Source organism: Haliaeetus leucocephalus, unplaced genomic scaffold (genome assembly GCF_000737465.1).
Source record: "Haliaeetus leucocephalus isolate CR32 unplaced genomic scaffold, Haliaeetus_leucocephalus-4.0 Scaffold417, whole genome shotgun sequence".
Taxonomy (NCBI): Eukaryota; Metazoa; Chordata; class Aves; order Accipitriformes; family Accipitridae; genus Haliaeetus; species Haliaeetus leucocephalus.
Window position 1 is genome coordinate 8,732,176 of NW_010972853.1, and position 17,520 is coordinate 8,749,695.

A 17,520-nucleotide genomic window follows, 5' to 3' on the forward strand; every position below is an offset into this window, starting at 1 on the left:
ACTTCAACATCAAGATTTTTTTTTTTTGGTATACAATTAGTTTAAGCCAATTCTGCTATTCTGTTCTGTTAATGATTTCTTCCTGTCCTTTTTTTTTTTTTTTTTTTTTTTTTTTTTAGGGTAAACAAGGCAAACATGTCCTGTATGGCTGCAGTGAACTTTTTAATGCTACACAGTTTATAAAACAGGTAGGTACCTTTGGTAACATCTATAATATTAATTACTTCTGTAACTGTGTGTTGACTTACTTACCTTTACATCTCTCCATGGAAAAAACAAACTATTTGTGAAAGATTAATACATGTTCTTGTTATCTATTTTCACTTGATGGAAATGGGGGTTTAGAGTCATTATTTTTAATTAACTTTTGAAGGCCTGTATTGCCAATGTGAGTTCACAGGTAATGCAGGTGAACAACTTCATAATAATTGCCTTAACATAAATCCTAATGAAAAAAATGACTCAGTTCTTGATACTTTCACAAAGAGCATGTCTATCCAGGCTATTCTAGTGACTTTTACATGCTAAAAACTGCTATTGAACTGTGATCTTTAAACCTTTGTCCTAAATTTTGCTATTTATAAATACTGGCCTAGTGGGAGCTTGATGTTGTCCATACCAGTACTAAAATCAATCTTTCAGTGTTGTTAAAAACATCATCACCATTACTTCTCTATGCCTCATTCCAATACAAATGCAAAATAAAAATTATTCATGGTGGTCAGCCAATAGCAGCCCTTCAGTAACTGTCACCACCTATGGTTTTACTTCCTACTCAGATGAGAATAAATTGTTATTCAAAACTACATTTTAAAGAACTGAATTAATTCTTGTTGCATTTGAAAGAGACAAATGGTACTTACCAGTTTATAACTGTTCAGTCAGCTTATTTAACTTTTTTGTTGACTTAACTGTGCACACTGCACCTTCACCTCCGAGATTTATTCAGATCTTAAGATTTGAAGCTCAGATCCTCTCCTGTGAGGGAATGCATTAAATATTCTACTACCAGCATACTTTTGGTTGTAAGAGACAAACAAAGCTTATAGGACAGAAATATTTACCCTATGAACTGGATATTAGTTGGACTGAAAGAATAAGATGAACAACCTAATAGTTTTCTGTCTCTTCACATTTAGCTGTCCCAACTTGGCCAGAAATAAGACTGAAACACCATTACCTGGATGGCAACGTGACAACAGAGAATTGTTAAAATATTCGGATATCTTCATATCTATAATTTTGTCATTATATTAAAACTTAAACCCATTTCATTATTATTATAACCTTTAAAAAAAATCTGTAATTAATACGGTGTATATCAACATTTCAGAAATAAACATTAAAACCTGCTACATTTTTGGTGGGGGTCAGTTTCACATTATTACATTCTAAACGCAGTATTAGCTATAGCATATGACAGAGCTGGCTGAAAAGCATAGCATTTTCAAGTTCTTATGTATAGTTTCTGTTACAGTAAACAAAGCAATAGCTTGAAGAAGAGGTCAACTCTGTCTTTAGGAAATGTGTTCTTCTTTAAAGCCAGACTATTTAACAAAATTGAAAAGGACAAAACTGCCTTTTAGGACCACAGACAAACAGCCTTAGAGCAAGAGAACTACTACTTCTAGTTCTTACCTTTTATTTTACCAAAGTCATTATACTTGTGCTTAGATTTCTGCAGTCTTTGCTTCATGGTCCAAAGATGTACTTGAAGATACCTTCAGTACAAGTTTCTGATACAGTAACTTAGCTTTTCTCTTAAGAGAAAATTTGTTTGCCTACACAGTCACAGTTTCAAACCATAAAACTGTGAAATCTGTAATAATTTTCTTCTGCACTTTATAGTGTAACTGCTTTGACTGTTACGTTTGGGAAGAAACCAAGTCATACTCACAGAGCAGCTCTTAACTGGTTTATAAGCACATATTTACAATACAGTTTCTAACAGCTGCATTAGGTAGGGACAGTTTAGTAGTTAAAAGAATCTCATTATATAATTAAATTTTGCCAGTAATGATAGCTCTGGAGAGTGCGTATGGGAATTGAGGAAGCTAACAAAATTTCTTCATAGCTGTAGGTCTCTGCCTCTAGAAATGTCCTCTGTAGATTTTTTTCAGAACATCTATACAAGAAATGCAGTTGATCCATTCCTTAAAAGTATCACAATAAAAATATACATAATCTAGACCATGTTATCAAAAAGTAATAATGTTATTTAATTATCTCAGCTGAGTGTTGTAAGCTACTCCACACTACTGCTATAAACTTCTAACTTTGCCAAGTCAATAAACTTCTTTATTGCAGTGTTAATTATAGTTGTTGTATGTGAGCACTCTCCCATACTTCAGTCAGCAAGGACTCACTGTGTCAAATGCAGTTTATTATTCTAATTCCCTATGTATACACTATATTTGTTAGTAAAAACAAGGTCAAAGTGCATTTGGAAAAGAAAATTACATTTAAAGTGTTTATTGCTTCCTGTGGGAGTTTGTTCCAGGAGCTTGAAGTAATCCATCCCCAGGAGAACTGTGCTTCCTATGTGAAGAGTTTTAGCCTTGCAGCTGACAATCAACTTCCGAAAAACCTGCTGACTGCTTTCTGTCTGGATCTTGTGGGAGCCTGTGATACGATGGACCCTGCCCATTTAAACCAGGAGCACAGCTTACAGAATTTACTGTTTCAGTAAACTATGTAAAGATACCAGAAATTACTTTGGTGGCTGTGTTCAGAAACTTAATTTGCAGTCTTTACACTGCCTCTGGAGACAGGTTTCATTTGTGCCCAGCTTTATAGCTGGATCTTCAGGTCTGTTGTGTGAACAGGCACTGGTCAATTTGGGGTTTGTTTTTTTTTTAAAAATTAGTAAATACAGGGTTTTAGTACTTTAAACATTCTTCTCTTTCCTCTCCAAACGAGTTATCTGGCTTTGTTGTACTGGCAGTCCTAAGCTCTCTGTTACCATTAAAACCTCAGATTTTCCTCTCTATCTCTGTAACAGCATGCTCATCACACTTCTTCCCTTCTGACACAACCCGAGTTATGGCATGCTGGTTTTTGTTACACGGCCCTTTTCCCTGAATACCTCTTGTGGAATTTGGAATGTAGAAGGTTGTACAAGAAGTCTCCATGGTTAATCTAGAGGCAAACAATGTTGAAAGTAAGCTGGCTCTTTGGCAGGCTTAATTTATAGGCTGTCACTATGCCCTTCACATCCGCAAAGGTCCCTCAAAGGCCTGTGCTTAAAGGAAAGGTTACGCCTGGCTCAGTGAGTCTTTTAAGTAAAACAGTACCAGCAGCATTCATGTTGCTAATCAATGTTTTAGGTGGCTGCATGTAGGACCAGGGAGTTTTGGAACTTTTCTAGCCTCTTGTTTGTTAATAAGCCTCAGGCAGGGCTGGCTGGCAGGGCAGCACCACAGCAGCTCCAGCTTCCCTGTCTCTGGACTGGTAATTCTTCATTGGGATCTACCTTCCCCTTTAGGTAAGTAAAAGCAGCACAGGGCTGAGTTTCAAGTGCTGTACTCGTTCTCAGGAAGAAAATAAGCAATTTGGTCTTCAGCTGTAGAAAACTGGCACATCTGTCTTTCAGGAAGTGTAGGCAAATCTTACACATGGTTGCATATACTTGTCACTTAAGAGTTAATTCACAGCTTGAAACAGTAACCCTTTGCTTGCTTGTTTTAATTCAAAGGTTTTAGAATATTTAGATGGATATTTTGTGAATTAATGATGAATTTAGTGCCTTTGTTTTTCAGAATTAGACACTTTTTAAAAAGGAAAAGTAACAATAAAAAAGGAAGCGGAATGAGGAAAAGAAACCTCTGGAGACCACCACTTGATTTAAGTGCCCTTACTAGTATAACGCTATGTGATACAAATCAGTATTTCTTTCCTCTGTTAGAAGAAAATTTTGCTAACATTGATGGTTTACACATCAGAGTGGAATGTAAAATAGCTTTTTCCGCAAAGCACATCAGTACTTCAGATAATGGGAACACTGCTATCATTCAGTTACAGAGCCAACACTGCTACGCATACAAAGCTCCATGACTAGAGTTGAAAAAAGGCAGCACTTATCTTTTCACGTAAAGGATATAGTCCAAAATGGAATTGCTTAATGGTTAGTCCAGTGTGTTGACTGGAGCAACCCTAAGAGTAAAAAGTTTATAAGTAGGTACATAGGAGCTAACTTCAAAACTATCACAACTAAGTTCTTCAGATCTGAAATAAAGAGTGTTGGGCCAAAATGACCTCCTATCCCTTGTTACTGGCAGTCATTGGAAAGACCTGCTCGCTCTCTCTGGGTGGAGGATTCGTTCATTGTTACTCATTGCTGACAGATGGCCCTGGCTCATCAAAAGTCAAGCTTGGTCAGTGTTCTAGTGTTACGGAAAAATTAGCCACAGTGGCGATGATTTCTCTGTAACTTCAGAGATCAGAGAAAATGTTAGCAATTTTCTTGCAGTGAAGCAGTAGATTATTTGACCCACTTCTGTTTTGTTTGGAAATGGTTTAGTGACCCTACTCCACGTAGAAATCTTGGTCCTTTTCAGCAACATTTAAATATATTCTGTTCCTTAATGTGGTCACATGTCACTGAGACACACATGATCTCCTTCAACAGCATCCAAAAATCTGCATGTTTAATCTACCAATGCATCAATCTTTTTTCCAAAATTATAAACCCTCAGGTAGTTCAGTTGCCACAAGAATCTGAAATTCTAACTACCAACTTTGTAGCTTTCCCTTTATCTGCCAGTGTCTTTCCCCTTCTGAAAACCAAGCAGGACCAAATTTTACATTTTTAAAACGTTATCTTGAACTTACCTCAGCTCCTTCTCATAACTGCATAGGTTGGCTTTCTTGGTTTGGCAATGGAGGAGTGATCTTTATCCCATGAAACCAGACATCCCCAAAAGCCTCAGGACTATCAGTCCCGAGTCCTACTTCAGTCTTCCCATCTCATGGGCGTGCATTCCTATTTTTGGCAATCTAAGGGGTAGATCATATACACAACGCTTTTAAAGAAAATTGTTTTTTAGCACCTCAGCATGGACATGCAATGTAACTATTATTTACTGCTTCAAGTTCTTACTTGTATTGTGTATGTATCATGAAAATAAATGGATGAAAATGAAGTGCCAGAGAGGTGTGTAGCTTCCCTTAACAAGAACTGGTGTGGATTCTTTCCATATTTGCTGGGAGGTTTTGTTTTGGTTGTAGTAGTAATGACCTAATATGAATACAACTCTCCATAGTCCTTCCTATAGCTAAAACCTTACACTCCCTTTCTCCCTCCCTGAAATAAATTTGTATCTTCCCTCTACATATAGACCTTGAAATGTTTTGAAATTATATAGAAGATTTAATTTTAACAAATAAGTTAAAGCAAATAATAAAGCAAAGCAAATAAAGCAAATAAGCATTACTTCTACTTCATTTTGGAGAGTAAAATTACAGGTCAGCTCAAATAATTTTTTCTGTGGTGGACTTAACCAAACCGTTTGATTTACTCCCTGAAATGAACTAGGACCATTTGTGCATTCAGCTACAATGGCAAAGCTTTCTCGGTTCTTACTGCATCTCTAACAAGGAGAATAATTGCAACTCTTGTGTAAGGTACTGAATTTGACACCTTGTATATGAATGACATCAGGAGCTCTGCTCCGAAACATTTATTGCAATGCAAGCATAGCATTAAATTGATTTAAAAATAGAATCCAAGCATTCAATCTGATATATGCCTCTCAAAAGACTTTTTAAACCATAAATCAACACATACAGTTTTTATCTTTCAGATGCAAACAATTGAGTTTATATACTTATTCTAGACCACAAATGTGCACCACGTGAAACAGATTGAATAAGGGCAACATTTTCTTCCATCTATAAATCCCATATGATTGGTGTCTTCCTACTTGGTTTGTTCTTTTATGCGTCCATGTTTTCTGTAATGTGTTCATAACAAAGACTTTCAGATCACGTAACAAAATGGTACAAGGGAGAAATATCAGCCAAAAATGATGGATTATGATACAAAATGTTTCACAGGCAAGCACACAATTTTTTGTGTGGAGCTTGTATATTAGCAAAGCTAATTGTTGTATTGCCAGTTTTGGTAGCACTGAAATAAACCCTCTCTTTTTGTATGTGAATGAAGTGAAACACTGCTGGTTGCAATATTTTCTTCAGATTCCCTTACCCATGTATTTCAGTCCTCAAGCAGGATCTCTTTTGCTTCATTTTCCTGGGATTGTTGACAGCTAAACTACTGAGCTCCAGCTGGGATGTGAATTCACCCTTGAACTAGAATATCGATCTATTTCCTGTAGATCATTAACCAGCCATGGGCCCTGTTCATTCAGATATAGTTTGAATTGGTAACTCACAGGGAAAGATACCTACTTCTAAACGTCATAGTCCATCCAGCTGCAGTGCTGAGGATATTTTTTTTAATTCCCTGTGAAAAAAGCTTTGGCTAGCCAGCCTGCCATCACTATAACCACTCTCTGATGAGTTCTTTGAAAGCAAACAACATGAAGATAAGCACTACTACACAGGGAAGGTTAACTACATAAATATCTACCTTTTGTGGGTTTTATATCTCCCATCAGTCTGGAAGCCACCTTTTACATATGAGGGATATGTGATAGTTTGAAGGAGAAGAGGGAGGAAAAACAAACAGATGAACAACTGGAAATCCTCTAGGAGTAGGTGCCAAAGACACACACGCTTGTAGAACCTTGCTATATGCTGTGGGATTGTTCTACAACTCTTATTGGGAAATCATATGTCTTTGCTAGCCACATCACCAGCTTTCTGATGGTTCTGCAGACCACGTTTCTCCCCAGGGGAAGAATCTGGTCCGTTAACCTTGGCTTGCATAGGGCAAGAAAAAGCAGTGTTATTACCAACCCAGGGCTCTCAGGAGAAGAGTGAGTGCTCATGTCTTTAGCCACACTCACTCCTCCCTGGAAAAGTTCAATTTCTGCAGGCTCAGGGCCCAACATGAAAACAGGTGAACCAAAAAGAGGTCACCCTTCTGCAGAGCAAGTTCACTTTTTTTATTCTATGATAAAAATCTCTCACTTATTAGCTAGAATTAAGTTTCTGTCTTTTTTTCCTTACCTCTCCCCCTCAATTCACTGCAATACCAATGATCAAAAGCACAGTCCCTATACTTTAGGATAGGATCCAGCTTAGTCACACAGTCAGTGAAAACCTGATGAAAACTGATGGAGTTTTATAATTGTGGCAGTCGAACCATGAACACCAAATCCTCAATGTTTTCCAAATTCTTTTTCCTCTTTTAGGTGTCATTAGTAATTTGTTCCGCTGTTTGCCTGGCCTGGCCTGGCCTCCCTATGTGCGGTCTCTATATGGTCAGGAACTGGGCTTCAAGTGCCAAGCTCACCAATATCCTAGCCAGGCTTTCTACAAAGCCTGACAGTTTTTAAAGTCCATTCATCAACACTGGCGTGAGCCCGAAATTACATAAGGGCCTTAGAAACCTGTTCCAGTGTCCCAGCAGAGACAAGGATTTAGCCCCAAAATGCTTGTATTCATACCTCAAAGGAAACAGATAGTTCCCTTCCCAAACCCACAGAAATATTTGTACATCTAAAGTTCCTGAAGCAAAAACACATCAGATTTAGAAGAATCTTTTGGCACAAGATGACCTTGCTTTCTGTTACCTATTTCTAATAAACACTCATTTTGGGAATGAAAACAGTGCTAAGAAAATAAATGCAACTCTGGCTGACTTAGATCCAGAAAGGATGAAACCTGGACTGCATTCTTTGGAAATTTTCACAGTAAGAAATCAAGGACAAAGGTCTCTCTCATTTAGTTAGTGTCACATTTTGATGCTCTTGAGATATACTTTTTTTTTTTTTTTTTTTTACAATGACAATAGAAAAGCTAAATGACCTCAAAGGGTATTCACTGAAAGGCAATCTTACTCTAGCCTCCTCCTGCCTTTTACTTAAAATTATTACATTAAAGGGATTCCATTCTGTTCAAGTTTTTTTGCTGATTCCCCCAAATTTACCCCTTCTGTACACAATATTCCCATTTTTCTGATCATGCCTAGAGCTCCTAAATGTAAGAAGGCTTCCACTTCTGCAGCTGCATCCTAAAGAAGTCTGTAAGTGAGCAGCCACTGTGTCCAAGTCCAGCTTCTGAAACAGGTTTGTTGGGTTTGGTTTTTTTCCCTCCTCACAATGGAGGTAAAACCAGAAAGGGATGGCAGGACTGATTGCAATTTGCAGATGCATCGTGATTACCACCTTAATTTCCCTTGCTCATTGGAGAACAATTTTAGCTGTGACTGTGACCTCCCGACTGCCAGAGCTGTGAGCCTCAGCGCAGCACAGCCTGGATCTCAGCTTGCAGCACGCGGATTGTCTGCGATAAAGACTCCGGCAGCGCATCCGAAGCTTGAGGAGCAGCATTCGGTAAGGCCCAGTGCCGTGGCCTAAGCCAGACAGCACAGAAAGCGTTGCCGCCCGACCAGGGAACTTGGCCGGTATCAGTAGGGGCCAGGAGGGAGGATGGAAGAGGCAGGTCCAGATAAGCCACCTTCCTTCTCCCAGCTGAAGGCCCCGATCAGAAGGTGTTGTGATGATACAAGCAGGAGAAAGGGTTCGTGGGGCTGGCAGAGCTTGGGGCTAACTTATTTGGTTTACGGAAAGCTCTGGAACAGTCAAATATCAAATGCTCGTTGTTCAGTGTGACCACAGGTGAGGATTGGTAACCAAAGGGGTTTCAGCCAGTCTCATAAAGGGAAAATGGAGAATCAGGCCCTTCCCAAAGCACCAAGTTGTAGAGATTGCTCAGGCAGCAGTGTGGGAAGGGGGAGGGATGATAAAAGGACTCCAGCACAAGTCCAAGAGGGAGATTATCCCCTAAAATGAAAGGCAAGGACAGAAAGTAATGCTATAGGTCAGCAAGCCTACAGAGACACACTACACAGGGTCCCACGCTCTTTCCACAGTGGCCGTGAGTAGAAGAGGACCTGGCAATAATAGTGGGCCCCACCAGGGGATGGTCCAAGGATAGGGGCCACTTCTCTCCCTTCCTTTTCTCTCCTTCACAAGAGGATGGCAGGAGAAGAGCAGGGCACTGAGCCATGAACCTCTAGCAACCATGTATGGTTGGTAGCATCCGTCACCAAACGGAGCCGGGATGGAGACTCCAGCATCCAAAAAAATCACATCCTGCTGAGTCAGGGATGAGACTGGGGACACGCTGGCATTCTTCACTAGAAGAATCAGCTACCAAGGAACTAGTGAATAAATTCATGTATTTAGGCACAGTACCGAATATCACGAAAACTGAAGGCTGCCTACCCAAAGAGTGTTTGTGGATCTGTTGTTAACAGAAGATATAAGCACCAAGAAAACACAGGTCAAATGACCACAGGCGGCTCCGAGGTCTTGCATGCTGTTTGGCGCCACAGCTACAGTTCCACTGTATAAAACTTAAATCATCTTTTGCTGCAAATAGCACTACAGCTATTTCGACAGGAAGCACAAGAAAACATCAGTTTATGCCAGCTGGCTGCCTTGCGACGCATACATTCAGGTTCCCAAGTCTTTTGGAGAGACTGGTACTCCTACAAGAATATGCAACTCTATGTGAATCAAATTCTTGAAAAATAAAAGACCAACAGTCAAGGAATATTTACCTGCAGTATCTTGTGCCATTTTGCTTGTTCTTTTTTTCATCCCCAAATTCATCAAGGCTCATCAGAAACATCGGTACCTTACGTACAACAATGGCATACATGCAATATATATTTCCACACACATAAGGGCAGTGGCAAATTTCATGATTAAACACAAAACACGGGTTTAGGAATCTTAATATTTTCCATATCACAGTTATAATTAGATAAATCTGTTGTCTTCCTTATGCAAGTACTTTTATTGTATTTGATACATGAAAGGTCTGAACATGTCTAAATTTAAGAAGTCAGTGCGTCAGTTGTTTTGAAATGGGAAAAGAGTTGACATGATGATGTGAATTAAAATAAAATTATTACTAATCAGATGGCATCAAGTTGTTTTACTTGCAATTTACATTAAACCTAACTGGTAGGTGGGTATTATGAGCCATACTTAAAATGGAATGCAATTAACTTATTAAAATAATAATTTAAAAAAAAAACTATTTCAAAAGTGTTTTTCATAACTTGGTATTCCTTTTTCCATTCCCCACTGTGATCAGAATTTAACTGTCTGAAAGTTCATCTGGCAGCGGAAATGTTATTTCCAGTTTGCCTACAGATACAGTCATTTCTCAGGGGCTGGCTCATAGCAGACGCTTTTGTAGATAGTCTTTAAACTTTGCCATTTCAGAGGCAAACACTCTTGATCAAAGGATGAATAAAAAGAAAGGCCTCGGGAGATTCCTTCTCCGCTGACTACCTCCAAAGGGTCCTGTCGGGTTACGAGATCTTTGAATCTCAAAGCTACCTTTAGTTTCTATTTTTATCTTCTAAATTTCTAGACCTGTACACCTAAAAGCAACTACAAAGCTTCCTTGTAGAATAGGCATACTTCATCTTATTTCACACACTAATTTTAAGGAGAGAGGGAAGGGGAGTTGTGGATGGAAGCCAATGCCATAGCATAAGCACCCAATTGATATGGTCATCTCCTCCATAGGACGGTGTCGTTGCTCCATGGACCACAGAAGAGGGTATGTTTGTAGGAAAAATACATGGTACTTGCTTTGAGGGCTGTGGCTGAAGAACAGAACCTAGAGAGCAGCAGACATTTAGAGTGACGATACAAAGAGCAAAGGGAAAATGCACCACAGCCATGCGTGTGAACACCATCCTTTTTCAGAGAGTGAGGCGACAGCATCGGTGCAACTGAAAGAATGGGAAGGCAGTAAGGAGCCATATTCATGGTAGGAAAGAAACGGCTAAGAGGGGTAAACAGCCACCATTTGAGTTAGATTAGCTCTTAAATGGAGTCTCTTAAAAGAAAAGATGTAAAAGAAAGTACAGGCACGCACGCATACAGAATTATCCTTGTAAGAGGAAAGTTTTTCCTACTACAAGAGAAAAGGGCCCTATTCTACTGAAATGAAATACAGGCTATTTAACAAGACTTAACAAAAAAAGAAAAAAGACCATCCGAGAACAATGTATCTATTATAGCCTTGTTTTCCAGCAGATGTTTTGAGGTGACACAGAACAGCTTAGTAGCTGGGTGTTCTGTTTTAAAGTCCATGCTGTGAGTCGTTCCGGAACAGAGCTATTTTGGCTATACAGGGCTTTTAAATTACCATTTTTAAAGTGTACTTAAGCTGGTAAGCTATGTGTAGCTAAAGACTTTTCTTTGAGGAAGAAGGGCAGGGCGCCAAGAAAGGTACCTCCAAAAGGAAAATGGGCTTTATTAAATCAAAGTGCACAAACAGTACTAATCTTATCTGTTTTTCATACGTCTCTCTGCAGCCTTACTGAACTAATGTATTTCACTTGAATTCAAAACTAACATTTCTAGCACATAGAAAAAGAGCTTTTGCTTTGCAACAATATTTTTGCAACAATCAGGTGTCTGAATGCACTTCCCAAAGAATGAGCACGAGGTGAATAATGATGCTCTAAACTACGTTTGACCTTTAAACAGCTTTCATTTTGAAACGGGCCTTTGCTGAAGCAATGGCTCTACTCATAATGAAAAATTAAGCAAAGTTGTTCAGCATGAACTTAGTTTCCAGAAGTTTGATGAAATGAACTGCTATTTAAGTAGGAAGAAACGCAAGAATTTCCTCAACGTCATTAATTCTTCCTATCTGACAAAAGGCCTGGGAGCAGCCACGTGGCTAGTCTGCAGGTACCTCTGCAGCACTCAGTCTGTAGGCAGTCAGTGTTCTCCTTATACCCACAGCTTATGCAGGTTTGTGGGCAGGAACACACAACGTTATTTTACTCATACCCCATGGTAAATGTATTGCTGCCAGCCTCTGTGCTTGACTGGCACCTTTCACATAAATACAATTGAACTATTTCTAGTGCTTGTCTTACCCATCACTGCCTGAAAAACCCTTGCCCAAAACACCCTTGTCCTGATGCTGCTCCATCATCAATGCTTTTACAGGATGAAACTAATATAACGTAACTTCAAATCTCTCTTCAGTACCAACAGCAGTAAAATATTCAAGTACATATGCTGTAATTTAAAATGCAGATATGTGTTTATGAAGAAAGTTGCTTGTGGCCAGCAATATTTGCTGTCGTACTATTATTTCTGCCCACATTAAACAGTTGGAAAAGAGCACTTTCATTCTGAGGTTGAATACACAAAGCTGTGTCATGTTCAAGCAGTGCCCTTATGAAAAGGCACCCATCCAGAAGTTGTAGAGCTACCCCTGAAGGCACTTAGTTTATCTGAAGTCCTGAATTAATACCATGAGTTTTCAAATGCATCACGTTTCTAGTAAAAAGTCCAAACATTCAAGAATAATCAGCTGAAATCTATTTAAAATCCCACAAATTACAGCCACAATGCAAGTCACAGGAGAAAGGTAGCTTTCTATAGTTCCTGCCTGAAGGGGGAAGCAGTCCTGGCACAAACGGGATATTGCCCAGCTGCGTACCCCCTCGCAGTGCCCGTGCTCCTGAGGACACTCCACTTCCATCAGCCTCTTTGGTAAGCACCCATGCATGCACTGCAACAAGCGGACACGCAGGAAGCCACCGTGTTCTGCTGTTTAGTTGGCCAGAAACTACACAAGTGCATAATCGCTGCAGCTATTAAAACCTTTGATGATCAGTTTAATTATTTCCATCCATAACAAAGAAATCACAGACACCACCACTGCCAACTGTCCCACCCCCCCAAACTATTCGTATCTTTATGAATAGTTCACTAGGAAAATTTTAACAACCTTAAACGTTAATAACATAGGGCACTTAAAACTATTTTCAACCAGGTCTGTTGCATGTTTGTATTCATTGTCACCAGCTATCATGTGCTCTAAAGGCTTGTAACTTGAGGTCAAAGTCAGACATTTGCAAACTACTTTGATTTAACTAAAATGTGCACAGGCTTTATATAAAAACAGATTTTTCTAAAGAGCTCATTACTATCTTAGTTCTGCTGCAAATGAAGTCAGCAAAACACAGGAAACAGCAACAGTCATATCAGCAAGACCAGGCAATTCATGCAGCCCAGTCAGTAGCAGCAGCTTCGGAGACAAAACATTTCTACAGCCCAGAACTTGGTTCTAATGCAGATTTCCATCTGCTGGATGACTGGTGGCAACAAATTAGTCCAAGCTATCAATATTTCATAAGCCATAATCAAAAACCTTGTCATTACAATTACTGTATTTGAGCATTTGATCTCATTGACACTTTGCAGATACGACACCTGTGTCCAAGCTTGCTTGATTTTTTTTTTAATCACAAGTTTAGTGGTAACATCCCATTCTTGAGAATTCCTAATATACACGCATGTAACACACAAACATTTTCTCCAATGAAAACCACAATGCCAACTGCAAGTTTAGAGCTACATGTTTGCAAACACTGAGGACAGTACAATATATACCTCTGCCCATGAGACGAGGTAGTGAAAGATGGACACAACAAAATCCCAATCACCTCTCTCGCTTCCTCACAGTTGAATGAAAGAGCAGAAATGAGTCTTCTAAAAATCAAGTGCTTTGACAGCTGTGGGAAACCAACCCAAAATTTAAAAGGATGGCTGCCACTGCCAATGGGTCTTTGAGATATTGCTCACCGCCATGACAGACAGAAAAGATATGCAATTTAAATGCAAGTACATATTTAGCGTCTTTTTATTTTCTTGAAAGTGCAAACTGCATACTCTTGTTAATCCTAACTGTGGCTTTTATCATTTCAGCATTTATTATGCTACCCCTAGGAAACTAAGGACACATACTAAAATTATTTCACTCTTAATGCTAACAATATCACCCATTGCTGACTTGCTAATTTTCTCCAAATGACTCTACCAAGTTCTCTTTTCCTCTCTAATTTCTTTTCTCTGCTGGCTCCCCAGACATTTTTCACAGACAGATTTTCTTTCTCACTTACAAATCTCCACTTGGCATTCACTAAAATACTACAGGACATAGTTAAAAGCCAGAGGATTAAAATCCATTTAAACCAACTTGATAGAAAAGCAAGAACCTGGAGGGGTGGGGGAAGACACTGAACTGTTCTTTACTGACCTAATGGCAAGTGTCTCCCCCTGAGAAGTCCTACAGATTTCAGGTAGAAAGTCCTCCCCCCACCCTCCAAAACTAGCCTCCGTGTATGGGAATATTTTTATTTAAATCTCTACTAGTATCTTAAACAATTCGATCACATGAAATAGGAACCATTAGGCATGACAATCTTAAAATACACCCTCTGCCTTCAAATACATGTCAGGCAAGCAGAGGTAACGATGCATTTCTCTGCACCTGTTCTTTGCACAGCCATTGAAAGAGATGTCCCATCTCCTATCAAAAGGACAAGTCTAGGCCATAACAAATGAATTTGTTTCAATGAAATTTTCATTAAGGTTAAAGCATGACAGGTTTGAGACCACTTATATCTGAAGAGTGTTAAGTGCCAGGAGGGCAGGGATTTTTGCACTTTCTGAAGCCTGAAAATCAGTAACATAATGAAGCCATGAAAGGAGGACAGGAGAAGGGAATATTGAAATTTTTTTTTTCTTCCTCCTCAAACCACTTAAATATTGAAAAGGCTGAGTGATTCACTTTGAAGTTACACTTTAAAACCTTAAACATAAGAAAGCAGGCAAAGGTAAAATTCTAGCGGTAAAAACTCTTTCGTTTCTTGCTGACCCTCACGTAACCCTGCTTCTTGCAGTCAGTCAATAATGCCCTCTGGGCTTTACAAGCTGCACCCCTGGCACTTCACAGCTGTGATATTGCCACAAAATTAATCTCTATCCAAGACATCAATTGCCCTGCCTGTTTGCATGCTTTGTATGCAAGAGCTTATGGCACATTCAAAAAATTTAAAGGGTAATAGTCACAAATTTGAAACTGGAAGATAAGAGTTTCACGGTCTAGATTGAAAACTAATAACTGAAAACCACACTGAAACAAAATTATTTGGCATTTCTGCAGAATTTCCAGAATTTCTACATAGTGCCACAAAACTGAGAGTCAGATTACTGTTACTACCCATGGCTTTGTTTATGAGCCTTTCAGAGCCTTTTATGTATGTGGAAACTGTTCTAACAACAAACTTTTTTCAACCACAAATGCTTAACCATTATCAGTGAGAAGAGTGTCTACTGAACACTACTAGTAGTTGCCAAAGCTAACAGATTAAGTCAATGTACTCATCTGGAAGTTCTATACTGAGCTATTTTGGAGATACAATGAGCCAAGAGGGTTCGGAAAGCGTTCAAATAGTGAGTTAATCTTATTTTTCTGAAGCAGGAAAATTTCCCAAATGCCTTTTCTAATTTGTCTCAGTTTTCCTCAAATAAAACAAAATAAAAAGGAACCCTAGTGGAAGATTACAGATGTACCAGATTAATTATTTTGGTCAAGGGGAGGTCAGTGAATATGAAAAATGAAAAGCCAATTTTAAACATGGAGGTAAGGTCAGTTCCTGCAAAGTGAATGTGGAAGAAACACAAAAGCAAATTTATTTAGAAGCCTAAAATACAGTTCTACAGCAATTTTTCATACCTACTACCCCAAACCACAGGAGAGAGAAAAGAAGGTTAATTTCCTAGCAAGTAAGCAAGTAGAACTATTACAAGAATCAGGTACTCTCTCCCTCTTGTTGGCCAAAAGTTTGAGCTCACAGGAAATTCAGGCTGGGGAAAGGGGAGACATGAAAGGACTTCAGGTTTCAGGGAGAGGAAATTCATCTCTTCCTCTTCCAGAGGCATACGGCTTCTCACTTTTTTGGCCCACCCTGTGGCAAGGAAGATTAAGCCCAAAGTAAGTATAGAACAAATAATCCCAGAGCTGACAAAAAAAGGAAAGATAAAATTCAGTGGGCAGAACAAATCTGAGAATAAATTCATACGGAGAACAAAAGGGACAGATCCAAGCACTAAAGAGAAAAATGAATTGTTTAGTTAATGAGCATCAGGAGAGATCCCCTCCATAACATCTGACAAAGAGATGTTAAAACTTGAATCACACTTAAAATAAAGCAAAAGTGGTTTGGGAACTAAGATAGGGAAAAAATTATTACTAGATGTTGTGCAAACTAAATAGCATTCCTAAATTTCATTTGAAAATACTGCATAGATATTTATCCCAATAAAGGAAAGAATTTTGCTCAGCTCTTGCTGAGGACCAGTTATTATTGAGACTGTCAAATGAGAAGTGTTCTTCACAACCTGTTTGAATAAGACAGAGTTTATCAGTAACTTAATAAGAATAATCTTGGACCAATGTAATTTAAAAATTCAAACAAACTGACACTGAGAAATGAGACAAAAATCAAATAAATAAATAGTGCAATGAAATAAGGATGGAGGGCCACCTACATTTTTCCTGAAACATGACATATTTTCAATGTCCAATTTTTTTCTGGCTGCTCATGAATTTGGAGTTATCCACATCCTAAAAATGCTCTGTTTTCTGTTAAAGCTTAGTGAGCATAACAATAACAGTAAGTTTTTAACAACATGCACACTAAACATTGCAGCCACAAACAGTGAAGTTACTTGCCATTATGAGAGATATTAAAACCAGAATATAAAAAATAACTTTATTTGCACAAACTGATTTTCTTCAATCCCACCGAATTTTTTGTTGATGAGCTAGTTATGAGGTTGATGAACATATTGGGGGAGATAGGAGAAGAAAAGGGGATTTACACAACAACAATTCCACTGTTGTCAGAGGGCAATATTGGTATTAGTACACAGTAAAATCTAATGTTTTCACATTGCTTCTGTTTCCAGATAAACCCTGTTGCTGCTGTTCTTCAAACACACCCTGCAAAGCACTGTCCTTTTTCCTCTAGTTCATTTGTCATTTTTCTCCTGTCTGATTTAACATCAAAACCATCAAAAGCATCTGTACTTCAAGGATTTGCCCTTTGCCACATTCCACATTGATTCTCTATTCTCTCCTTGCTATAGCTGACAGCTACTCAGAAGATAGCTGGTGTCAACCAGGACTTAAACTCTGCAAAGAAAGCTTTCTGGAAAAAAAGCCAGAGCTGACCTGATTTATACAGGGCAAGGACGTCTGCCTTCAGTCTGCCTAAGGTTAAGGAGAGACCAGTGATCCTGCACTCCAGGCCAGCAATCGCTCAGAGCCCTTTGCTCTACAGGGTGTCAGCAGCTCTGAGGGATGCTCCATCATGCAATTCACACCATAGTAACCAGCTGCAACAACAGCAGCATGCAGCAAATGCAAAGAAGAGTCTGGAAAAACTGAGGCTTAATCCCTTATGTCACACTGCTGTGGTCACAGGGCACAAAAGAGGCAGGAAAGTGAATGCTAAACAAGGCTTAGTTGTTAAGATGAGGAGTTGTGGGACTG

At 39.0% G+C, this 17,520-nt stretch overlaps 1 protein-coding gene across 5 annotated transcripts in view; it reads left to right on the forward strand.

Moving 5' to 3' along the window:
- Positions 1-2,815, forward strand: part of SCFD1 (sec1 family domain containing 1) — a 55,549-nt gene extending 52,734 nt beyond the window's left edge. For 2 of the 5 annotated variants that reach the window (XM_010574240.1, XM_010574241.1), the window contains 2 exons: positions 120-188; positions 1,118-2,074. In XM_010574240.1, the coding sequence (XP_010572542.1) occupies positions 120-188; positions 1,118-1,213 (165 nt within the window). In that variant the 3' untranslated portion in view covers positions 1,214-2,074. Of the gene's footprint in view, positions 1-119; positions 189-1,117; positions 2,075-2,490 lie in introns of those variants that run through there. The other 3 variants (XM_010574243.1, XM_010574242.1, XM_010574245.1) reach the window with 3 other exon arrangements.
- Positions 2,816-17,520: the final 14,705 nt, after the last annotated feature.